The sequence below is a fragment of the Lissotriton vulgaris genome, chromosome 2_1 (genome assembly GCF_964263255.1).
Source record: "Lissotriton vulgaris chromosome 2_1, aLisVul1.2, whole genome shotgun sequence".
Classification (NCBI taxonomy): domain Eukaryota; kingdom Metazoa; phylum Chordata; class Amphibia; order Caudata; family Salamandridae; genus Lissotriton; species Lissotriton vulgaris.
This window is the reverse complement of record NC_141687.1, coordinates 822,553,947-822,579,854: the sequence shown is the minus strand read 5'-3', so window position 1 is coordinate 822,579,854 and position 25,908 is coordinate 822,553,947. Positions and strand designations below refer to the sequence as shown.

The 25,908-nt window shown below is 43.4% G+C and overlaps 1 protein-coding gene across 1 annotated transcript in view; it reads left to right on the top strand.

The window, feature by feature from the left end:
* The window catches only part of ITPRID2 (ITPR interacting domain containing 2), a 219,570-nt gene that overhangs the window by 7,580 nt on the left and 186,082 nt on the right, over positions 1-25,908 (top strand). Inside the window, exons 3-4 of the mRNA XM_086956225.1 lie at positions 9,506-9,549; positions 15,281-15,337. Of these exons, the coding sequence (XP_086812351.1) occupies positions 9,506-9,549; positions 15,281-15,337 (101 nt within the window). The remainder of the gene's footprint in view (positions 1-9,505; positions 9,550-15,280; positions 15,338-25,908) is intronic.

Here is a 25,908-nt window from a genome sequence, read left to right as displayed (position 1 = left end):
CCATATGGGTGGCTGTGAATCAAGTTTAAATCAATTAGTTACATTTAAACTTTCCCATATAGTGTTCATAATACTTTTTAAACGACGAAGGCTGAGAACAATCACCAATTTTTATTTAAGGGGCCAGAGCTTGCTGTGTAAACAGCCTTTTTTACTTGGAGCAAAAACCAAGTGGCCTTGCAAGAAACCTGAATACTGTGACCATTCAGGAAAGCCTTCACTGCAGGGCGGCCAGACCTAATCTTGAGGGCCCTCAAGGCTGGGCATAACAGCTGCTGTCCAAGGTGTAAGATGGCTGGACAGACACACCAAAAATGAAGTAGGCTTTCTTCGCTGTGGTCACCTAGGGATATTGAAGATTTGACCAAGACTGCTTCCAAGCGGGAACCAGATCTTTTGATGGAAATCACCCATTCGAAATAGTAATAATGAATGTTGAGTGGGCGCTGCAATATGGGATATTAAGTATGGTTGCGGGCTCCAAGAAGTATTGGAGTGCAGAACTGTCCATGAATGCTTTTTCCGGGTTAAACTCTGCCTTATTGATGGATTGTAGTTGTGCAGCCCTGTTGGTGAGCTTTTTAAAGGCAATAAAGTCTAGTTTTGAATTCACAGCACTATCTAGGTTTAGGTTGCTTAAGGCCGGATGAAGGTCCCTTGGCCACGAATTTCTGCGATTAGGCTGCCTCCTCATTTCTGACCAACACAAGGCAGCCAGTGAAGCTTGTGGACTGCTCTAAGCTTTCAACACAGTTTAATAAACGCGCCTCTCCTGACCAGGATTTGATGGAACAGGCCAAACTCCAGCCTCACTTGTGATTGAGATATCTATTGCGGAAGCCGGAAGATGCGTTTAAACAGGGTCAGTTGAAGCTGGTTTATGTTGTTGCATCACTCCCCTTTAACAATTCGGAACCATACATGAATGGTGGGAGACACTTTCCCTTAATGACCTGTAGCAGACAGTGAGTGCTGTGATGTGCTATTGAGATCTTTTTGCAGTAATTTAAATGCAAACCGTAGTTTGTTAGCAATGGCTCTTTTTTTTTTTAGGTGCTCCCTGAACGATAATCGGGCATCCATTACGGCAGCTAAGTATTTGTATTTTATAACCAAGTCTAAGGGTTTTCTGGCTGCTTTTCACTTGAAACTAGGATAGCAGCACGTGGAGCTAGCTGAAAAGCAGATCACTTTTGTTTTGTTAGGACTTAATTCCAGCCCCAACGTTTGGGTGTATTATACCAAGTGGATGATTAAACACTGGAGCTGATCAGGGTTTGGCTTAATAGAATAAGATCATGTGCTTATTTGAGACATCGAAGTGGTTCATCTGCTAGTTTAGTAGGGTTGCATGCCACTTTCAATAGTGGTCATTCAAGATCGGCAATGTAAATACTGCTTAAGCAGTCTGCTACCCTGCATCCCTGCTGTAGGGCCCGTATGGATGGCAATCTTGCAGGTAGTTCTATGGCCATTACCGATTTTTAACCTGGACCCACGTATCTGAGTACAGATTGATCACTCCCTCCAGTAATTTTGGTGGTGTTCCCCAGCTGGCCATCTTAGCCCAAAGAAAGTCCCTCAGTACCCTGTGAAATTATGTTTTCAGATCCCCGAAGCAGGCATACGGTTTTGAGCTTTTGTCCTTGACCTTTTCAACAAGGAGGCTAACTGCAAGGTGGGGTTGTCGTATTCAAGCCTTCCCTAAAGCCCGTCTGCATTTTTGGGAGGATGTTTGCTGAAGAGACCCAGGCTTCCAGGTCGACTACAAAATTGGAGGCGAAGATCTTTGCTTCAACATCAATAAGAGCAATCGATCTGTAGTTTTCTGGATCGGTCCGCAAGTCTGATTTATAAATGGCAGGCAGGATTCTGCCTCGCCAGGATGCTGGTATGAAGTTGGTGACGAAGACCTGACTGAGCAATAGAGTGAGATACACAACCCAGGGTTGTTGGTCATGTTTGAACAAGGCATTTGAAAGACCAGCTGGGCCTGGCACCCCTTAAAGTATAAGTTGCTGAAGGGTACACAGGACCTGCAAGTGATTCAGTCTTTTAGGTGTGTGCGCATGTAGTGAATGAAGTAGCACTTGTTTACTTTGAAATGTTTTTTTATTTAATTCTTTTTATTTCCCTCCGGTTGCATTTTGTTCATTGTCCTACATTTCAATGCCTATACTTTATACCATTCCCGACACAGCTTTCACTGTCAATAGAGCTCTTCAGAAGAGTCGAACGAGTGTTACAAGCTTCTTTGTATTCAAAAGTTTAATGCTGAAGTACCTGCTCAACAGAGTTTTCTGCAGTGGGCGTTTTTCATGCAGTCTCAGCCCGGTGTCCCCATTAGACGTCCATGATTTCGAACCTCTTACAAATCAACATTCCTCTTTTTGCATTTATGGCGTTGTCCAAATAGGATAAAACCATAATTGAAAAGTTACAAAGACTGCTTTACCATAAGCCAATAGGAGATATAGTCATTGTTTACAAACCCATTGAAAGAGCATGACTAAATGAGATAGGCAATTGCTTATTTGTTTGACTGTGATCAACCCTCTCAACTTATGCTGATCACCAAAGTCCATTGTTCTCCTTTTTTGTTTGTTTTATTTTGGTATCCAAAAGAATGAAAGGCTGAGTTGACCCTGCAAAAATATTAATCTGTGCCTGGAAGTGCTATTGGCGGATGCCGACATATCTAATTTGAGGGGGATAAAGTCCAAATTCTTAACATCAAACATCACTGGGCGGGCTTGTCTGACTGTTTCGGGACTAAGTACTGCAACCCATAGTCCATTTTGAGCTGCATGTGATTTCTACATTTCTTTAGTCACCTTAACTGATTATGGTTTAATGTCATTTTGCCCGTGATTTATGGTGGCCTATGTAGGAGAGTAGGGTCTGCAATCCTATGATCACCCAGATTTTTTGCTTTTGTTTCACTGGTTTACGACTTTCTCTGGCTGTGGGCCTGCCAATCAGACCCACAGCCTGGCTGTTCTCTCTCTAAATTACAACATGTACCCTAGGTGCATTTACCAATTGGTACTGGGCCACCTTATCAGACCCTGTAACTCAGGGCATAGGTGTACCCAGGGCCTACCAGGGGCTGAAGCATGTATTATGCCACCCCTGGCTGGCCTCCTAAATTTGACACAACTGGCTGCATGACAGCTGGGGCAAAGTCGTGTAATCACCCTTTGCTGTAGATATAGTATACCTATATCTAACCCTAAAAATGGACACACAGATTCCTATCAGTCACTCCTATGGCAGGCCTTGACAATCCTGAAGGCAGAGTGCTTGGAATCGTGTGAGATGGTGCTCTGGCATGAGCTGAGCCTGTCTGCAGCTTGCGGAACCAAGTCCTAATAGCTGTTCCATGATAACGCATACCATATACTCTTAAGTGCATTATAATCCTCGCGGTTAAATGCTATCTTTGGTATTGCTTTATCAAAACATGTCGAGTAAGGTGTCATACGAATTGGAATACTAACCCCTCGCCAATTCTGGCGACGGGGTTAGCATTCCACCCTTCTAGAGGGACACGACATGTATGTAACTGTGAACCCTGGTTAAAGTTAAACGAAGCCTCAGCTCCACAAAATGGATGCTGCCACCACAGACACGAGTCTGACCCCCTGCAGCTGGGAGTCCTTCCAGCGAGGGGAGCCTGGACAAAGGGTTTCCTGTCGAGGGCGGTGCTAGCACCGTCCCAGACAGGGTTTTGTGTATCCTGGATAGGCAGGGCTTTACAGGAAGGTGACTGCTGAGTGGCCCCCCGGTGCTCACTACGCATAGGCCGGTCAGAACCAGTTCCAGGGGCACACCAGCCCCTGGCCTGGGGAAAGTCCGGCATGGGAGAGGGGTGTAACCACCCCCCTCCTAGTCCCACCCATAGGCAGGACATAGTCACCGGGTCAGCCCCTTTTCTTAGTATAAAGATAGGAGCGGGCCCCCTGTTCAAATTAGATCATCTTTGGAATTAAGACACGACTTTCTGCGAAAGGACATCAAGATTCTCCCTTGTGGCTAAGGAGTAGTCACCCTGCATCAAGCGGGCACCATCCTAAGAACACTGCTGTCTGCTGCAAGACCTTCCTCCGGAATCCGACTGCCCAGCTCGACGAGACCAGGCTTCCCTGGCACCTCTGACCTCTACTCACCTCTACAGCCAAGCTTAGCAGCGTGAGTGCGACGAGACCTCGAGGGACCGACGATCGCCAAGACTGCACGACTTCTTTGCAACAAGCCCACCTTGTGCTCCACTGGTGAGTGCTTTGGGGTCCGAGAAGCCCCAACCCTGAGCAGCTCCAGCACCGAAGATCAGCCCTCCAGCATCTCCACGATCTGCGTGGGGCCCTTCTGCTTTTGCCTGCTCACCGCGCTGTGTGGCTACTAGCCGGCTGGCTTGTGGCCTTCTTCACGACGACAGACGACATCACTGCTGCTAGTCTGGTTGCTCCAGACTGGCCCTTGCTTCCTTCCTCAAGAGAAGCACCCCGGACCCTCCTGGTCCACTCCAGACGCCATTTTGAGTCCACCGCGTGGGCTTGAATTTGCCAAGGCTTTGTTGCCCAATCCTGGGTCCAGCGACGCCGACAGCTTCATCCATCGTGGGACAGCTCGCTCCTCCAACCTGGTCGCCGACAACGCCTCCTGGTCCGTGAGATCTGCGAGCACAGCGTCACCCACTCACCTAGTCGAGGTGGCTACCATCCGGTGCCCTCCTGGTGCCCACTGACTACTGGCTAGTAGTCTCGAACTTGGTCCCCTCTGCTTTCAGGTGTCATCTGTCTTCAAGATCCAGGCTTGGATCACTTCGAACTCTCTTCACTGGTCTCCTGCCAGCATCTTTCTTCCAGGCTCCTGGTCCGTCTACGAGGATTCCCGACGTCTTTTGAGACCTATGCAGCTGCAGCCCCTGGGCTAGGTAACTTCGGCATTTCGGTGCCCCAGCATAGCCTCACTATCCAAGGGTCAGGATCCACTTTAGTTTTCCTCCTACCAGGTCGGGTAGGAGGAAAACTAACTTTGTCATTGCTAGCTACCATAGACTTTGTCCCGCATCACGTGTGAGAGTGCACACTCTGCACCCGAGTCCCCTGGGTCTCCTAGAAGTAATCTAACGATTCTATAGTCAAGTCCTAGCGATTCCAAAGGCTATTAGTACTGTACTTACCTGCTAGTAATTTCGCATTCCACTTTCAGAGTATATGGTTTTCCGTGCCCCTCGGGCAGTTGTAAATACTGTGCTAACTTAAGTATTTTTGTAAGAGTTTTGTTTTGTGCTTAGTACCCTGTCCTCATAAAGAGTACAGGGCTGTTGTGATCTTAATAAATACACTGTTTATTTTCATAACACTTGTGTGGTGTCCTTTCACTGGGTGTTCAAGGGATATATGTGTGGTATAACAGCTGGCTTAACACGCCCTCTCGAGTCTTTAGCCTTAGACTGCTCGTATCCATGCTACTAGGATAGCTGGTCTATAAGGTTGACTTACAACCAATCATCAATAAGGGTTGCTGGACTGATACATAGTGTTCACTAGAATAGTGAGCACTGCATATCAGGCCACCTTCTCACAGCCTACATAGTAGTTTTGTAAAACGTCCATGAAAGGCATCGTAAAAGAAAATGAAAAACAATCAATTATCCATAGTTACTTAACAATATTAAATACATTGTACATAATAAAACAGTGGTACTATTGATCACCACTTAAGAATCCATTAACCATTCTTTCAACAGTTCGACAAAGTGAACAGAATGGGTATGTAGCCTCCTAAAGAGATTCTCATACTAAACGGATATTGCTTCGAAAGTTGATCAAATTCCACTGGTTCAGCAATCTCTCCATAGGAAATGGTATCTCAAGGCTGCTAACCCAGAGCATGCACATTACATTTGTGTAATAACTCAATGGCCAAAGTATATAGTCAACAAATACTTCTCACTAGTCTTAAGCTCTGTGGTTCAGAAAGGGAAGTCTTCAGTCTCAGCTGTGCGTTTTGGGCACTTAACTGTTAAATCATTTTTTGTGATGCTGAAATCATGTAACTGGCGGCAAACTATTTTAAATTCTGGCTATAGTCTTTGCTTCATAAACAGATTGGGTACCCAGTTGTTAAGGTAAGAAGATGCAAGATTGTTTCTGACCAGCATTTCTTAGATGTGAGTAGATGGACTACCAAATTACATATTAGGTTGATACCTGCCATCCCACGACTGGGCAGAGCAGTGGTACAATTTGCGAAGTGTTTGAGCTTAAGAAAATAAAATGTGACTGATTTATCATCTAGCATCCTGGCCACAGCTTGTCCCAGCTCTAATCCAAGTAGAGCCTAGGGGAGGCATCTTCCATCGCATAGTCAAATTCAGTGTCCTACCCTATAATTAATGAGTTTTCTAGAAATAAGTTTGATAAATAGTATGTCTTGTGGTGTGTTTTTATTATTTTGACAAAAGGGTGCTTGCACAGTGACTCCTATACACTGTTACTGGCTCTGGTTGGTAGCAACGTTTTTTTTAGCTTGGTTTACTTGGTGTATGGTGTTTCACACCATGGTATTACTGGTGGCTTATCTCAAAATTAGATTTTGCAATGTAATATCATTGTTATTTTTAACTTGGTCTTTTTTTATTTTTTTGCTTATAGCTACATTTAGACCCATTGGCTTAATTAAGTGGTCTACTATAAGAATTGTTTGACACTTTGTCCTGATGATGGTCTCAAGTACTGCTTAGGAGACCGAAACTTCAACGCATTGGCCACTACATATTCACATGAATGGACTTAAAAAGCCAACAACTAGGAAAAAGATTCCAATAGGGCTTCTTAAAAGCACATAAGTGAGATTTGTTGAGTGGTCTCTAAATTGTTGAAGGTCAGTCCTGGACTCAAAAATATCACTGTGACCATTTAAGCAGTGTGCTGGTGCGGTTTCTAGACCCTAAAGGGTCTTGGAATAATAATAAATGTCATATTCATATTTTGCATTTGAAGCACCTCTTGTCTTGATATCATTGCCTAAATCATAGATTAGAGTAATTGTAATTATTTGAAGACAAGCCACAATTAAGGGTCAGGTTTTATATTGCATTTACCAAGCCATTAACTTTGCGATTTGTTTTGGTGTAATTCTTCTTTAGGAGTCCTTGTTTTTCTTGGGTATTTTTACACCAAGTCTTATAGGGATTATTGGGTTGCCTTATTGTGTGTAACTGATATATAGGAACAGCTGACCTTGATTGTTACTGGCCTTCTCTCCCTTTGTTGCTAGTGCTGATAGTTTGGTGTCAAAGAAGTAGCCATAATATTGCTTAGTACGTGTAACTTTTAACCTGCTTGAGTGACTACCCTATGGTCCGCACCTAAAGAAGCACCACCTTCACAAATTTCATTTCTATTGTTTTTGGTTTTTGTCTGTTAAAATTGTTTTTGTATTATGCATGTTCAAATGTTTAAAAGGTTGTGTGCACATCTGTGTTTGGTGTAAACAGACCAAATTGACCGTGTACATCAATGAGAGTAAACTCTAACCAAATGCTTAGGGAAAGCACCTGTTGAGCTTTTAAGTTCGCCCCTATAGTGATGATGATTTGGAGCCAGCATCACAGCCTTTATTTAGGCCATAATGCTGGTAAAGTTGACCATAGCTGATCTTTACTACTATGTTGTAGTAAGAAGCCATTGTTCACTGGCCCACTCGGACACCTGGCGAAGCTAGGAAGAAAAGGTTCTCAATTATTTCAAAGTACTTCTTTTCAAGATGCATATCCTGGACATCGAATAGTTTTTTTTTGTTTGTTTTCTATGTATCAAGCACTAAAACTACCATTTCAGCCCAGGAATGTTGTCAGTTGATAAATAAACGTTATACCAAGGTAATAAAACAATTTTTAGACAAAGTGGCCTTGTATTCCAAGGACCCTGCATGTTATCTTTTTGCACACACAAAATCTGCGCTATGGCTTGGCGGCAGGTGGCTGATGTTTCGATTTTAAACATCTGGCTTCATCTTTGGTGTTTTTTAAACTTTTTGTAGCTCCTGGTAATGCCAATTGTGTTGTGCATATGATGACTTGTCCCCATTCATGCCGGTTCACATTTACCATGTTGTCTCTCAGAGTTCTCATTCATTTAATTCTGTCCATTTTTCAATTTTTGTTCTTTTATAGGTGGAAAAATGTGCTCTAGTGACTCAATTGTTAGATGTGGAGCTAGCAGACTTGGTTTCCAATCCCTGCTTCACCAGTTGACTAAATGATGTGGTTTTAGCTAAATCTGGTTACCCTGGTGGTCTCACCTATCAAAATTCTCTTATTTAAATAACAGGCTTACATCAGCCTTAAGGTCTCGCTAAAAAAAGACATTTACCCTTCAGGTTAGAATTCTTTTTCAAGCTAATTTGTGATACAATCATTCTGAGCTTGTGTGGTACTTCCAAAACTATTTTAAAATCCTTCTAAATGCGTTCTTTGGCTTGTCCAGAACAATGTTGTAGCTAATGAATGCTTGTCTGTTGATTAATGCAAGCATTTTTAATTTGCACCTACCACTTGACTAGCACAGTCCATCCCAAAACAAGTTGAAGCAACCTTTTGTAATCCATGACTAATGAATTAGCTGTCTGTGTTTCTCTTCGTTGGGTGTTTTCCTTTCATAGACTATATATTTGTTATTCCCTCACCTTGCCAATAAAAAAATGATTTTGCTGAATGAAACTTTGCTGATGGTAGAAGACGCAACTGTACAAGATTGTTATTCCAGTACTTTTTTTTAGTATTTAAGCCTGTTTGCCTAAGCAAGTGATCGAGTCTGAGAAGGAACGGTAAAATGTGAGCACAGTTAGTGGCTCTTTTTTTTTTTTTTTAATGTCAAGTCACGTCTTTGTTGTGTTTATTGCCGTCATAGGTGGCTCTTGTTTCTTCGCCCACGGGTGATTGCATTCTTTTCAAGCCGCAGAATTTGCATGCTTGCTCTGTTCTGCGGATCGTTAATGATCCTGTTCAAGGAAAAGCGCAGGCTTGTGTAACCTTTTGGGCAGGAATGTGTGATAAGAGATTGCGTAAAATTGCATGCGAACGATAGTGTTCACACCCTAGTTCGTTTAAATGACTTAAAAGATGAAAAAAAAACCGCCTCATTTTCAGCAAACGGCAAAACCTGCTTAACATTTTTACAGCTAGTATTCGTTTAAAGTGTCTCTCTTGCCCTGTGTTGTGCATTACATTTTCCAGCTCGTCAGGTGTACACAGAACTATAAAAATGTTTGTTTTCAGCGACTGTTGGTGTGCTTTGTACTTGACTGGTGTTTACAGTGCCTTTCACTGAACTGCCTTTTATTCAATGGATGCAGAACAAATGTTTAGGTGGGTTGGCGCGAGCACCCTTTGTTCATTCCTTGCATGCATCATGTGAAGGAGAACGGGTTGTTGCTTGTTCCAATGGAAACTTAAAGAAGCAACTTAAGTTTACTCGTCTTTCTTTGGTTTTAGAACCCCCTTCGGAGCCTCTTTGGATGAGCAGAGTAACCAAAAGGGTAAGACTGTTGTGTATGTTTTGTACTCTTTGTTGGGTATACGATGTTTCCCATCTAATATCTTGTAATGGTTCATGGTAAATCTGCAGCTTCTCTGCTGCTAGGAGGATAACGCGCAGAACAGTTTTTTGCACAGTGTAGAACTGTAAACTTCCTATACTAGTGGAGTACGCCAAGGACTGTTCCACTTCAGTGCATCCCATTTGGTTATACTGTACACTGAATACTGTAGGGCTCCTTCAGTTGTGGCTGGCATCTTGGGGGGAGTGCCAATATTCAAAAACAAAAAAACTTACATCAACCGACGTCCTCCGCTCCAGACCTCTTCTGAACAGGATCTCTTCTGAACCGAATGCTGGAGCTTGGGCACCAATCCTAGCGCTGATCACATGCAGTTGGAGCAGCTCCCTGATTGGACCAGCAACCCCACTCTGCATTCCCCAGCGCCCCTGGAGGCTTGCGCTTACTCTAACTCTGCTGTCTTGAGCCAGCTGTGTTAGAAGTTTCAAAGTGCGCATGTCTGGTTGGCTGTCGCAAGACTGCCGGCCAAAGGGACAAGCGCACTTTGAAAAGTGCTCAAACATCCCTCCCTCCTCCCTGCTGCTGTCATTCATCCTCTGCTGCCCCATCCCCGTCCTGACACTTGGTTCAGCAGAGGAGGATGAAAAATAAAATGGGTATGTATTACCATTATATATTTCATCTTTGGGGGTAACTAAAGGGGGGCAACGATCCTCCACTTCAACGTAGGAGCCGCCCCTGCTCCTTCATACACTTTGGACCCAGATATGATGGTGCCAGTTATGCCTTTTAGTAGGTGTTTGATGCCACCATTTCCAAAAGTAAATCTTATGAGCAAATAACGCACATGTTCTGTTTGCCCACCTTGGAATAAATATTAAAAGGCTCTATTTCCGTGTTACGAGGAGTGGAACTCTGACTCTGGTGCCATTTACTGCTTTGATAATTTGTGCACCTTGCTTCAATGCACATCAGCAGAGCATGATTTACACCTGCATTTTGTGCCCCCCATCATAATCTAGACTTTTGCAGGGTTACAAAGTACACTAAGGCCTTAATTACGAGTATAGTTGCTATTTATCACATGTGATAAATCACGATGCCACTCAGTACATTATCGGGTGCCATCAATAGCATCTAATGCGAGTTTATGGGGACTATCATGCAGATTTTAGTGTTTAATGCCCCAAAATCCACATGAATAGGTAAATACCATATGTTTTTCCTCTGTTAAATTTCAGCAGGTTTGACCTGACAATTTACGGCGCCTTGAGATATTTAATGCATCCATTATCAGATACGTTAAATACCTTTTTACCTTGCAGTTTTAAACAGTGCATAAACAGGTCTTTATGCACGAGCCGGAATACACCGACCACAGCATAATCGGACTCTAAGGCTTTTTTGCCCCTAAATGTTTAATAAAAATGTATTCTGTTCTACCAGGGCTCTCCGACCTTTTTTGTAACCAGAGCGACTTATGTTCAATTAAATTTATCCTGTTCCACTACTATTGTAAGTGTTGAAATGGTGACCAGATCAGACGAGACTACATTAGAAGCTACTCTTGCAAGATTATCAGCAGTGATCACCTCTCTGCATCAGGCAGGATTGCAAGCAGTAATGTAAACGAGCATTGGCATAGGCAATAGGTCTTGCCTTTGAGACCCTCTAAGTATTTTGTCATGTAGCACGTAGTTTCACTTTCATTTGTCAGGCTCTTAAAGCCTGTTTATTTCCTCGTAGACTGCTTATTACAACAGCCTCCTAAATATGATTTTACCTCGCTGCACAAAGTTAACATCTTGTATGCTGGTTTAGTTTAAATACATTTTATTACAACAAACCGATTGAAAGAAATGCCACAATTTAATCCATATACGCACTGGCAGAGAGTGGTGGCGTGGTATTGGTTACCTTTATAAAGGGAGTGAAGGGGTTAACAGCCCATTCTGAGCTTGGCTTCTTCCGACTCATGTCTGCTCCCCACACTCGAGAATGATCATAAACTGCATATCACACAGTGAGCATCTATATATATAATTGTTGTCAGAAGGGGCGATCTCAGGGGAGGGCAGGAAGTGTACCTAACCACCCTGTGACCCACCTCTCCTAGGAATACAGCCGAACACTGGCGGGAGACTCTTCTGGGGGAGAGTCTCGTATCTAAGATCGTACGTGCTGAGCTAGCACCACTCGACAAAGAGACACCACACCGTAGTTTCTGAAGAACGTATTCTTTATCAAGCAAGATATCAGGATCTTTATGATCCGCAAGGGTTGTGTTTACAAGTAGAGCAAGGGCTCATAGAGTCTCTGCAAGGGTAGGGGTAGTGGGACAGTCTTAAGGGTCAGGGTCAATGCAGGTGCTTCTCCGGCGCACAGCTCTCAATCCTCGAGCCGGGGGATACGGTACGATCTTTGGTCCAGCCGGACTAGAACAGTTGATGAGCCGCGACCACGTCAGCTGGGCTCAGGTGGATCAGGCAGAAGTCCGTCTCTGCCAGGTGGGAGCCGCAACGTCGTCAGCAGGCCTCAGGTGTTCTCAAAATTGCAAGGGAGCCGCGACCACGTCAGCAGGGCTCAGATGGTTCAGGCAGAAGTCCGTCTCTGCCAGGTGGGAGCCGCGACGATGTCAGAAGGGCTCACCAAGGTTCCAAGGTCCGAATAGTTTCTTCTTCGATGTTCTGTCGAGCCGTGACCACGTCAGCAGGGCTCTCTTAGTTCCAGGAGTCAATCTGCTGATAGTCCTAGAGCGCCCCTTGTTATAGGTCTGCTCCTCCTTGATGTCCAGAGTCCTCGCAGGCAGGGGTCTTAGCACCTGGGAGTCGCTGGTCGGGGTTTCCTGCCATGCGGCCCTTTGATCCTTTCAAGTTGGGTCTGGAGGGATCCCAGACACACAGCAGGCATGGAGCCAGCCCTCAGAGAGGCCGGAGGGCGATCGAAACCCATCTCTCAAGGGGATTGGATTGGATGCGTGTTCGTAAAGCGCATGGTTACCCTGGAGCGTCCCAGCGCTGTAGAACCCAGACTACTGAAAACAGAAAGTGGAATTAAAGGCCCCGAGGGAACAAAGTTTTCAGGAGCTTACGAAAACGAATAAGGTTAGGTTCAGCTCGGAGCTTAAGCGGTAAAGAATTCCACAAGGTTGCTGCATTGATGGAGAACCGCCGTCCACCTGATCGCGTCCTTTTTACTCTGTGGACTTTGGTTCGACACTCATGATCTGAGCGAAGGGGCCTATTAGCTTTATAGGGGAGCACTAAGTCCTTCAAAATAGGGGGACCCTTGCCTTGTAATGATTTGTGAGCAATACAAAGGGATTTAAACGTTATCCTTTCGCGGATAGGCAACCAGTGCAGCATTCTAAGGGCTGGTCTTGCTGATGACCTTGCACGAGTACCTGTTAGCAGCCTGGCTGCGGAGTTCTGTATGTGTTGTAACTTATTAATAGTCGCTGCAGGAGCGCCCAGGTATAAGGCGTTGCTGAAGTCTAACCTTGCAATGATCAGTCCCTGAATCAGAAGTTTCTTTAAGGGGGAGGGAAGAAGGGGGAGAACCTTACGAGCTGAACGAAGCAAGCCAAAACAAATGCCAGCAGTTTTCTTAGCTTGAACTTTAAATGAGAGATCCCGATCAATCCACACTCCCAAACTTTTGATTTCACTTTTAGGAAGCGGGGGATCACCCAAACGGGCCTGCCAAATGGCATCAGGCAATGATGTCATCTTATGCCCCAAGAGCATTAGCTCGGTTTTTGAGCCATTAAGTTTGAGTGCGGACTTACTCATCCACGTGTGTATTTCGGCAAGGCATGAGTAAAGGGTTCCAGAACTTTGGTCACATTGGGTAAGTGAGACGACAAGTTGAGTGTCGTCAGCGTAGCTCACTATTTTTATCCCGAATGGGGCGACAACCTCCTCCAGTGGGAACATGTACCCGTTGAATAAGGTGGGGCTCAGTGAGGAGCCTTGTGGTACACCACACTGGAGGGGGATCAGACTAGATAGTGCATTTCCTTCCCAGACTTGATAGGTCCGATTGTCAAGGAAGGAAGTTAGCCATGCCAATGCCGTACCTGAGACTCCGATGTTAGATAGGCGCTGAATTAAGATACGTGGTTGACCGTATCGAAGGCTGCACTCAGATCTAGGAGGATCACTGCCACTGATCCTCCTGAATCCAGAATGCACCTCGCCTCTTCCATAACTGCAATCAGGGCCGTTTCTTTTCCCTGACCAGGACGGAAGCCTGTCTGCGAGCTCCGAAGTAGCTCGTTAGATTCCAGGAAAGAGGATAGTTGCTGATTCGCCATCTTCTCCGCAATCTTACTGCGTCCCGGTAACAGTGATATGGGTCTAAAATTGGCCAGTTCAGTAGGATCCATCTCAGGTTTTTTTAGTAGAGCTTTCACAATCTCGCCTTTCGAGCTGGGGGGGACAGTGCCTTGACCAAGAGAGGCATTAAACTAGTGGCAGGTGGTGATATGATGGTAGAGACCTGTTTAAGAATGTACATAGGTGCGGGATCACTCGGCGATCCACTTTTCATGGCTAATAGGCTTTTTTCCACATCTTCCACTGCAACTGGAGCAAAGGTATTCATCTGAGTACCATGTGCATGAGGCTTAATACTCAGGTCTGGAGTAACCCTTGATTGCGGCAATGTTTTTAAAATGTTCTGTATTTTGGAATCAAAAAACCGAGCCAAGCCGGAGCCCGGCATTTGGCGTGAGCTAGGCTGGAGCTTTCAAGAGCCCTATGAAATCTTGTATTTGAACGATCCCATTATGGCTCTATGGAGCCTTCATCCGATACTGGAATATGTATTATTGTGTACACTTTTCTGTTTTGAGTTTAAAGGTGTATGGTGCTTAGTTTGACCTTAGTTATACTGAACGAAATAAGAATGGCTGACCCATCACTCTAGTCAGCCGTGGCAAATATAATATTTCCGTAAAAACCTGCATCCTATATTGCCATATGCAGCCCTTTGGCTAGAGGTAGCGCTTGCGGCCCTGACACTTTGGATATGTGCATTATCCTGGTTACAGTGAGGGAGATTCCCTGTTACTTAAGAGATTTCAATCAAACCCAGACAAAAACGCCCTGTAATTGAGTTTTACTTCTGACCATTTGCTTATGATTATCTGAAACAACAAAAACGGATACCGGTATGTCTCCTCGAGAAAATACATATTTCTGCCCAAACCCCTATTCTAAGCTAAAACCCCTCAAAAAGTTGTCCGGATGCCTTTTTTACAGTATGTTCAGTTTCACACTTCAGTTACCATGACCGTGATTGGTATGCATTAGCAAGGCCTGCTTTTTTATGCTTCTTAAACTGAGCAGGCTTTTTGCTGTTTGAATCCGAGCTGTTTTTTCCGTTGGTTGCCACACCTGGTAAACGTTCCACCTTCGCTTTTGATAACGGGTTCAAAGTACAGGAAAATTATGCATGTGCTCCCAGTGCAAAGAATCCACCTTTCTGTTTGTCGCAACCTCAGTTAACATTAAATAAGATGTTTGTTTGACAGCCTGTCACTTTGAATGATGTTTACCTGATTACGCCGCACTAACTTTCTTTGAGCAGTAAGTTTCCAACTTTTTATGATACGGGGACTTGTCAGACATTTATTTTAAGCACAAGAGGCTTGAGAGATCACAGTACTTTTCTTTAATGTTTTATGTCGATTCCTCTATATTTCTAGGCATGCTTCTGAAAAATGGTGGAAGTTTTGAAGATGACTTATCTTTGGGAGCTGAAGGTAACGCACATCATCTTGAGTATAACGCTCGTTCTCCATACTTTAGTTGCATTTTTTGTCTGATTTTAAATTCTTGCTGAATGTGTGCACTTTGTGGTATCCCAGTTTTAAACACTACCTGACATTACATGAATATTATTTTTTAAAAGAACAGAGTTGTAGTTTTCAGGTGCTATGCATGTTTGACTGTTAGCTTTTTGTTGATGGAATTTTTTGATTTTTTTTTTTTTTGCTCTCTCATTAACATATTAAAACCTTTGTTGTTGTTTCCCCTCATATCATAGTATTAATGTGAAAACTTAAATAGAGGTTGTAAGCAGCCGTCTTCTTTGGTGCACAGCTATTTGTACTCGAATGCTTTTTCTGTTGCTCTACAACCTCATTCCATAGCAGTTCCTTGTTGGCCTAGTAAAATGTTTCTTCACTCGCTTTAATTATTTGTATTTCTGGAGAAGCAAGTTCAGGTCCTTCAGGGTGACTGTTACCTGATGAGGTGATTGCTATGCAGCACAAGGTGCTTACTGCCTGTGCACTTGTTTTGGTATGTGTCAGTTAGGTGGTGCACAATCATTGGCCGATGGCGTGATTGCAGGAAATCTCTAGGCTGGGTGCACACTGGTGTACGATTGATTGAGTGTACGTTGTGCTAATTGTGCAGCATGAGGTTGTCAGATTGAGTGCACACAGCTACATATCGTAGCCAACTGTCTGTTTCTGGGTATTGGTCGGAGTAATGGAAGTTATTTGGGGTTCTGGTTTATAGAAATAAGATTTTCAACGGTGCCAACTGATCCATCCTCGAGCACACTATCATTTAATTGTTGGTGGAGTTTATTTTTCTGAAAGTTTACTCTGCCCACTTTGCTTTTTTTGTCAGTGATTATATCGATGTTTTTGTAATTTTCTGCTGTTTGCCGAATGTTTCCAAAATGGGACTATTCTTACGGAGTGTTCACTCTCTTCCTACAGAGATGTAAGACTTTCTTCTCTGATGGATCCCACAGCACTGCATTCAAGCTTTAAATTAAACAAGCCAACAAAAATGGCATTCAAGTATAGCAAAAGATTTTGTGTCCGGAGCACATAAAGCTGTCTTTAGGCCTTCATGCAAGTTTGATTATGCAACGAAGATAGTTTAGAGAAATGCTTTGTTTAAAAGATTCCCTGTATCTGGCAAAGAAAGAATAAAAGGCTGTGGTGTTAATGCTGCCAGGATGCATCAATGCTAGTACTGACCATAGAGTTTCAAGGTGCAACAATTGCTGTTGGAGCAAAAATACAGCTTGAGTCAACTTTTTCCAGGAGGAAGCCACTCTCTTCCATCCTTATACCTTGGGGTTCCTGACATTTGACATTACCAAGCTCTCATGCAGATAAATCCATTGCCAACTGAGGCATGAGTGTCCGAGTCTAGGAGGGTTTGCATTCTACGTCTTCAGCCAACCTTAGCCCTACTCTACTAGCACAATGCACAATCTGCCCATCACATTTCTGGTATGGGCTTCACCAAGGGCCCCCTAGTCTTTCTCTATACTTACTCCCTTTTTATTTCCATTTTGTTTCTCATTTTGAGCAAAACTTGAAGTTTAGGCACCTTGACAGGTGTCGGTCAGTAGATGGCCCTCTGATCACTCATGCCAAACTCCTAGTAGCAACCGGATCTCTCGGCACCAACCTTCAAAAGTCACCCTGTCGTATTTGCCATCTTGCCTTGGATGCTGTATCTCCTTCACTGCAAGAAGGAGATACAGAAGGAGAAACCCTGTGAACATTATCTAACTCTACTTTACAATGACATTTTTTTTGTAGTGACACTGCAGCAGGACAGAGTACTGAGACCCAGAAGGATACATCTTCAACTCCTGTTTCATGAAGCTTAATCCCTCATATGCATTGTGGTTATGCGTTAACTCAGGATACATTAACATTATTGCTGTTATCCTGCACAATGCATACTACTTCACCCCACTTCATTTATAACAAGCCAGCTTGCTATCAGAAAAAAACAAAGATGTACCAATGGTCTTCATGGATTTCAGTGGCAGTCGCCACACCCCTTCCCCACGTCCTTTAGCTCACTCACATCCGTACTCCGTATGAACCCTCCCCAACAATTTGATCTATTAATGACCGCTTCCTGGCTGTGCCGAAATAATCTCTTCCCCCCCCCCCCACCCCACCCCTCCCCCACCCTTCCAACTTTCGAGCTTTTTTTGGTATGATTTGCCTCTGTATCTTGAAGTAATTTCACCCTGCCCATTCAAGGTTCCCTTAAACTTTTATCAGTTTCAACTTGAAAAAAGCAATAATAAACCGCTCCTTGGTAGCTTGTGTTTATGAAAGATTTTGTAACATTACCTTTTAATATGCCAGATCCCCTATCTTCTGCAGATAATTATTATATGTATTTCTGGCATGCAATGTCTTCCTAGTCGCCACCTTCCAAATGTTTATTTCAGTGCCAGATATCTGCTGCTTTTGTCCAGACTGGCAAAACAGCCATGCACAAGTCCATCTAAAAGTGCACAGGAACCTGGAAGCAAAGTTGCTGTCAGTTGGTTTTAGGTGTGCATAGAAAGCATTGTACTAGGCCTTCTGCTTAACTGTCTTTTCACAAATTATAACCCTATAGTTTTCCGTACTCGAGTATAGCGTGTAGAGCAAGGTAACTTATTGCATTAGGAGAATCCGGAGTTAACAGTGATCTAAACAGTCACCAGGTGCAATAGATAGCGCGTAAGACAATTAAGATGAACATTAATTGAACTTGAAATTATTTGAACCTGCAGTTCAAAAGATATTTTGGAAACCAAGTTGTAAGACGGTAGCATTTGCATTAATCAGATTCTGTATAAACCTTCACAGATTCAAAGGAACATATTTGTTTTATTATTTTATTTAGTGCGCAGCAGCCCAAGGGACTTTCTGGGAAAAGAATAAAATCATGATTGCCCTTTTTGTGTTCACTTTTTATGCACTACCTGGGACCTTTGCTATATGCTATTTGTTAGTCACCAGATTTTCTACCATTTAAGGAAGCCGAAATTGATTTTTGAATATTGGGTGTTGCCAGGGATACTGCAATTGTAGTGAAGAACCCAGTGCACATAACAGGCGCCATCACTGGATTAACAACTTTATTTGGAGACTATTATCGCTACAAAGTAAACTTGGATAACATTTAGGCAATAGCTGCAATCTATATAATTTCCTGTCAGTGGCTCGGCAGATGTCCGATATCTATGTGGGGGGGGTGGAGGGGCGGTCAGAAATCGCACGATCGCTAGAGGGCTAATTATACTCCAATTCTAGCGAACACTATCTTCGATTAGAGAAATGGCATAATCCTGTTTCTCGCTCCTAGATAGAGTAAATCTGCATTCTTCCAATATTATGTGTGTTTTGTGGGCCAGTCACTGTTTCATTCCCTTTTCTTCAAAAGAGATTGTTTATATGTGAACACAGAAGAGCAACAGTCATTGAGATGGTTGAAGCCTAAACATTCAGTGGGAGGGCATCTTTTAGATGGTACTATTAGGCATCAGTGGGTTAATATATGCTCTGCTTCAAACTTTAACCACCAGATTACATCCATTATTTTTCAAAGCTATTTCAAAACTTTCTATTCGAATTGATCGAGCTAACTTTTTACAAGAAACTCTGGTTTAAGATGAACAAATGTATCTATGAGCATAGACTTAATGATGCAAATGCGCAGTATATGAAGATACAGGGCATTTCTTTAATTGAAAATCTATGTGAATAAAAACAGTATGGCAAATTTACAGGGCATCCAAAAGCAATATAATTTTTCAAAAACTATGTTTAGGTACTAACAGGAATATTCAGGTTTCTAATAACATTGGTGAGACTTTAAAATCTACTGGTGAACCTCAAGAAGAATTTGCGCAGCTAAAATTGCTATTGGAGGTTATATTAATTGCTAAAAGCCATCTCCCCAAAAGATGTGGAGCACAGAACTCAAAATGAGTTCCAGTGACTGGTGGCCAACTGCTCCCTATGGCCGTGGCTTATGTACATCAGACAATACCTCTTGCTGACCAAACTCCTACACCAACACAATCCGATGATACGTCCGCACCATGGTCACACTTTTGAATTGGGGCAAAAATCAGTGGAAGGAAGGCCTTTTCGAGATCTTGCCTTAGATGTGCGGAGCCGCAGAACAATTTCGAGCACATGTTGTTTAACATGACCAGTATTTTAAAAAAATTGGGACGTTGTCGTAAGATATATAATTAAGGAGATATAGTGATATTTCTCAAGATCATCTGAGCAAATACTAATTTGGGCAGTTGTAGATGAAGAGATCGGTGTTTATCTACAGCTCTGTGTTGGTGGGACAGTTTATTGCAGTGAAAAGTTGGTTGAGAAACGCTTTCACAGTTTATTGAAACTGTGAATAACTATATCATGGAATGGGGTAGTAAGATGGGCAAAGAAATTAAATTGAATGGAGGTGGAAGCTAACGTGAGCTTTTCTTGCTATTAAGTTAGACCTAAAATCAGTTCATATTGTATCCACAACTGATTAAAAGTACAAATGCTCAAATATCATGATGCTTTCCTTTTATATTTTTATTTACATTTGTCTTTATTTCCCTTCTAAATGCGCACTTTAATTTTCTGGGCCTGGCTATGCCTTTTATGATCTTTTCCTTCTGCACCTAAACAATAAAATAAACAATCTACATTAAGAACATACCTAAAAGCAGGCGGCCCTAATGTAAGAATCAAGTGTCTTATATATTTAATACTTAAAGTAAGAACTCTTTTATATTGAGTGTCCAGACAAGGCATTACATTTGTAGATAACCAAGTGGCAGAAGTGTTAAGGTTGACACGTCGAGCACCCAACATAAGAGATGACACTTGGAAATGTGGGCACATTTTACGACTGCTATCTGATGGCATGAAACTTAAACACCCATAGTTTCTTAGGCACACTTCATTTTTATGGGGTATGTTTGTTTTATTTAGAAACATTGTTACTAGATACAAGAATAATCCTACGCTAAGATAGAGTAAAGGCACTGTTTTAGAAAGCCCAATGTATCTGCTCTTCACCTTCATGGATTGCAAATAAAAATAGTTAATAAAACTTTTAGGAAATAAGCCTTTTTTACATCTAAAATCATCAGTAATCGGCGCTTTATTGCTGTAATGTTCTATTTCCGGTGTACTCTGGGTTGTCATGCTGTGGCTTAATGCGCGATCAATGTCAAAAGGAAACTATGACAACTGTTGTCTCCTAGGAAATGTAATCTTGCAGAGGCACACAGAAAGGCAAATAAAGCTGAGTCAGTGGCATGCCGAGCAAATACAGACCTGCAACTTTTCCTGCCTTTCAGACACACTAGCCTGGAATAAAATATCAATTTCCCTGGAAGTCACTGTGGTTCTCAAAACCTTTATTTGTGTTCCCAAAAAATTGGTATGCAAAAGTATCTAATGCATAAATCTCAGTGCAGAGAAATGGAAATCGGGGCTGTGCAAAAACACGATATAAATGTAAACTATTCTCAACCCTCACTCGATGAGATGCTTTGTACAAATCTTGAGTAATATTTGTTGCCAGTGTGGGGACAGACACGCGCATGATGTTTTAACATTTGAACTGTGTTGATTCTTAAGATCATGTTTGTATTTTATGCACAAATGGCAACTCCTGGATATTTTCTTTCCCTTGGGGAGTCGCAAAGTGATGCAAGTGTGTTGTCGGATGCTGGGAGTTGAGGGAGGGTTGGCCGAGAGTGAGAGAGTAAATAGAGGGTGCGGTATCGTTGGTTGTTTTGTGAGTTTTAAGAGATGCGATATTAGAATTGAGTTGACAGTTAATCGGCGTTGAGAGGAGATGAGAACAGACCCTGTGAGTTACTCTGAAATTGTTGACAACTGGAAAAAAATGTATTGGCATTACCACTTTTTGGTTTGGGAGTCCCTGGTTCTTGTAGTGTCACGTTGGTATGGAACCTTGAGCAGTGAGGGAGAACCGAGCTGAGCCCTCGCAGTGTAGTTATTAATGTGGCAGCCAGGCCTGCACTACTAGCGTGTGTGGGGGGGAGGGCAGACTAGGTGGACATTGCAGACTTGATGGTATTTGAAAACTTTAGCTGTTCTGAAACCGTATGGATGTTAGGGAGTTGTAAAAGATTGGAAAGGAAATTGTGAAAAAAACTATGATTTAGACACCAAAAGAGAATATAAACAATCACTTAAAGGCCATTATAAGAAAGTCTGAGGCCCAAAAAATACTATTTTACAAACAAAATAAAATCGTCCATATCTAAAAGTAACCCCTGTCCTGTAAAGGTACTAGTGTCAATTGCTCAAGTTATTAATACAGTTGTAAATAAAATCTGCAATGCCTCAATAGAATCTGGCCACATGCCAACGAGATGGAGGCAGACAAAAATCCTGCCACTGATTAAAAAAAAGACTGCGGACCTGAAATTGCTGGAAAGTTATAGGCCCATCTATCTTCTCCCCGCCTTTTCTAAGGTGGCGGAGAAATATGTGAACTCTGTGATTATTAATTACGTAATTAATAATCTCCTCCACAATAGTCAGTCGGGGTTTCGACCCAATTATAGCACCGAAACAGCCATCTTAGAAGGATCTGAATACATAAAGGAGACCTTGGACGGGGGTGGGAAGGCCGTTTTGATTTTGTTAGATTTATCAGCGGCCTCGACACCGTAAACTACTGGACCGGATTCAGGATCTTGGTATAGGAGGCTCTGTATTAAAATGGCTAACCTCCTATTTGAAAGACTGGGATCAGGAGGTTTGGTGTCCGACCTCCATTTTATGGATTTTGGCTGAATAGGGAGGAGTCCCTCAGGGCTCTATTCTCAGCCCCACATTATTCAATCTCTAGATGTCCCCTTTAACTGGACTGGTTGAGTCTTATGGAGTGAAAATCATCTCATACGCTGATGATACTCTGCTCCTTCTCCTGCGACAAAGAGATTAATTTTGAGGGTACCGTGATCAAAACCTGCCTCTCTAAAGTGTTTACATTGTTAAGATCTAACCAGCTGAAATGTAAGCCGGGAAAGTCTGAAATCATCTTTTTTGGCACTCAATTGCCAGATGACTGGAGACTCTAGTGACCTGAATATGTCGCCACCCTCCTCGCCTCAACAAAAAGTTAAGATTTAGGCGTTTTGGTAGATGATCGTCTATCAATGAAGGCCCAAGTCCAATCAGTGGTAAGAACATGCTTTGGTCTCCTCAGAATGTTGAGGAAATGTCTTCCTCTCCTGTCTCTTGAACACAGGAAAGCTGTGGTCCAAGAACTAATCCCTTCAAGATTGGACTATGTGAATATACTCTTATCTCGGCCTTTCAGAATAGCTTCTCAAACTTCTGCAGGTGACACAGATTGCTGCGGCTGTAACCATTCTCAGGCTTAAGGTGAGGACACACATGTCCCCACTACCTTAGAGCACTTCATTGGCTCCTGGTAAAAAACAAAATCTGATTTAAAACGATGGTACTATTCTTCAAAGCTTGGCACGGAACAGGAGCCAAGTATATGTGTAGAAGCATCTCTCATTATGTCCCTTCCAGATTGATGAGATCCTCCTCCATGAAGTTAGCCAAGGTACCCAGAATTTTCTGCGTGCAGTCTGGGGGGGATCCTCATTTGGGCTTCTAGGCACTCCGACCTGGAATGTCCGCCCTGCCTCACTGAGAGCGGGGATGGATTGTACCATTTTCAGAAAGCATCTTAAAACCCTGCTTTTTAACCAAAAACCGTCAGGACTTATTTTGCGCGTTTACGTTTCCTTATCTGTCCTTCATGTGCTTGGAGGTCATTGGGAGAGTCTATGCCGGGGGGCCTATTGATGCACCCGGACACATGACTAGGGGTAGGCACAAATTCCGTTCCGCTCATGGAATTTTGACATTTTCGCATCCCTCGCGGAACGCAAAAATGTAAAAACTTCTGCGTTACGCGGCGTAACGGAATTCGGCACGGTCTAGGTCGGGCAGGTGTTCTTTCTACATGTACCCAACCCGGTAGCACTTACTGATTAGCCAGTAGAAAGTACTTCAGTTGAGTGGAGGTATTGCCCAAAACGGTGACACTTCTAGGATAAAAATGCAGGGCAAGATTCACTCTGGCACGATGCTCCTGTCTCCAAAAATTAAACCTCAACCGGAAGCACTTACAGATATAATTAAAGCAGGTGCCCGAGTTGTGGGCACCGCAGCACCTGCGCACCATCGATGGCAAGCCTGGCTGTTGCTGCTTAAGAAGACCATCTTACCAGCGACCCACTGCGAGGTTGGGAAGAAGCACCGGTTGTGGAGTGTCCGTAACTGCCTCTGCGCCATGACGCTCCCATTTCTGCGCACAGATAATTCTAGTGCACAGTACCCTGACCATGGGTGCAAACAGCACGGCAGACACTTCCTTAGATTTATCTCCCAAAATTCAAATACAGGTTCCGGTGCCTCCACCAAGAACCAGGCCAAAAGCCCTCAACGGCCAGTTCATGAAAACTTAAAATTGACCGACCTGGGTGGAGTATCAGAGGCTAATAACCACTGTGAGCTCGCATGGGTGTCAGGCGCTATCCATGCCCAGGGACGAACAAGGGGCCTTGTTATAGAATCTTTGCACCGGTGAAATAACAATGCTTGGCCATTCTGCGCTATCTTGCGGTTTGTGTAAAGAGTAATGAAGAACAGACTGCATGTTTTAGTCCAGATTGCATAAAGGTTTGTGCGACCGGGAAAAAACGAATACATGCGCTTGGGAACTTGTTGAATATATGTGACATCCATTTTTGCGCATATAACGGTTTACATTACTCGGATAACGTGACGAAGAAACTCGAAAAGGAGAAACTCATATTGCACTGTTCCTCCTACTTATGTAATAATAAAAAAGTAACTGTTTTTGCACCATAGTCCAATCATTCGAAAAACGGAGACCATGTATTTCCTAAATATATTATGCAAAGAGAGCAAACATATGGTGGTATCTGTTTTGCTGCGTTGTACTGGAACAAATACCGTTTGCCTTAATCTCTACTCAAAAATACCTATAATATTTAAAAAAATGGTGCAACTATCGTTCAATCTAGGACAAAGTTTCTGTCACATAGTCGTGACTCGTGAGACCTTAAATCGGAATAAACTGAGCCACGTACTGCAGATGACTCCTGCGCCCCTTACTGTATGACATCACCCCTGAATAAATGCCTGCTAGCCAGGAAACGCCCACCTTTTAGATTTATTATTCCTATGATAAAGCTCGGAATAACTTCAGGACCTCAAGGGAGATCAACGTCACACGAAAAGATAAACTTCTATTAAAGATAGCCGACAACCACAGACACTATTTGTCTAGTTTCACACTTTTTTATTTTAATTAATGGAAAAGTGCACAAGGTACACCTGGCTGTCAGCCGAGGACAGAGTGAAAGGCGAGTGGTTGCATGCTATTACATTACAGTGCGTTTTGGTGCTTGTAATATGGTGTGTGATTTGGTTTTAAATGTACTGTATTTTTGGTTACTATATCGCACCGAATGTTTTTATATCGAAGAGGATTGTGATGCATTTTATTCTGCTGTAGTTACTTATATTGTACCGTGCTCTGGTAAATGGGGTGGATTACACCGAAGGGTGTTATTTTAAATTGTAGAATATTGAGTTGAATTGTGCTGGTTTGTGTTATATTGTCTTGAAGTGTGTACCAGGCGCGCAACACCCATTGGCCTCAAAGGGCTTTATTCCCCCCCCCCCCCCCCCCCCACCCGTCGTGTGTGGCAGCCCGGTATGAGACACTTCCAGGGCCCGCTCACAGCCGCACCCGAGCACTTCACAGGTTTTTAAAAAGATCTTGTGCATGTTAATGGGGCTTTGTTGTTGTTTCGACCCTTCTAAGAGCCTCTGCAGCCCGACTCTGCCGATTGCCTAAAGATTCGGCCCCCGCCCCCCCCCCCCCCCCCCCCCCCGAAATCGGACTCTAGTTGCGCCTCTGGTGTGTACTTTATTCTTGTAAATCTCGACCCCCCCCCCCCCCCACCCCCCAAAAATAAAACCTCAATCTCACCTCAGCGCCTAAAAGTGCTTCCAATCACGTTGTGTGGTGTAACATGCACTTTTTTCAAAGACCCATTCAACACCCTAAAACGTGTACGATTAACTCGGAAAAACGACATGCAGCACACCTAACAGAGCCACGAACTGTATACCAAAGCACACCCCCAGAAGATACGGACCCCAGCACAGAACTGCTAGACACACCCCCTCCCCACAGCACAAACGCTTACTCTCCCGTACCCCAGCAGAGAACCACTGAAGAACCATGCCCAGCACAGATATCCTAACTCACGAGCACAGAAACCCTACCCTCCACGCCGCAGGCGCTCAGACCCATACCACAGCTCATGGTCCACTGAGCCCTTTTCAGCAGACTGTTCTAGAGCCCCGTGCTCAGGAGTCCAGCTTTAAACTTGTAATTTTTTTTGTAAATATCTGGTTCAGATATGGGTTTCGTTGTCTTACAATAGCATATTATTAAATAA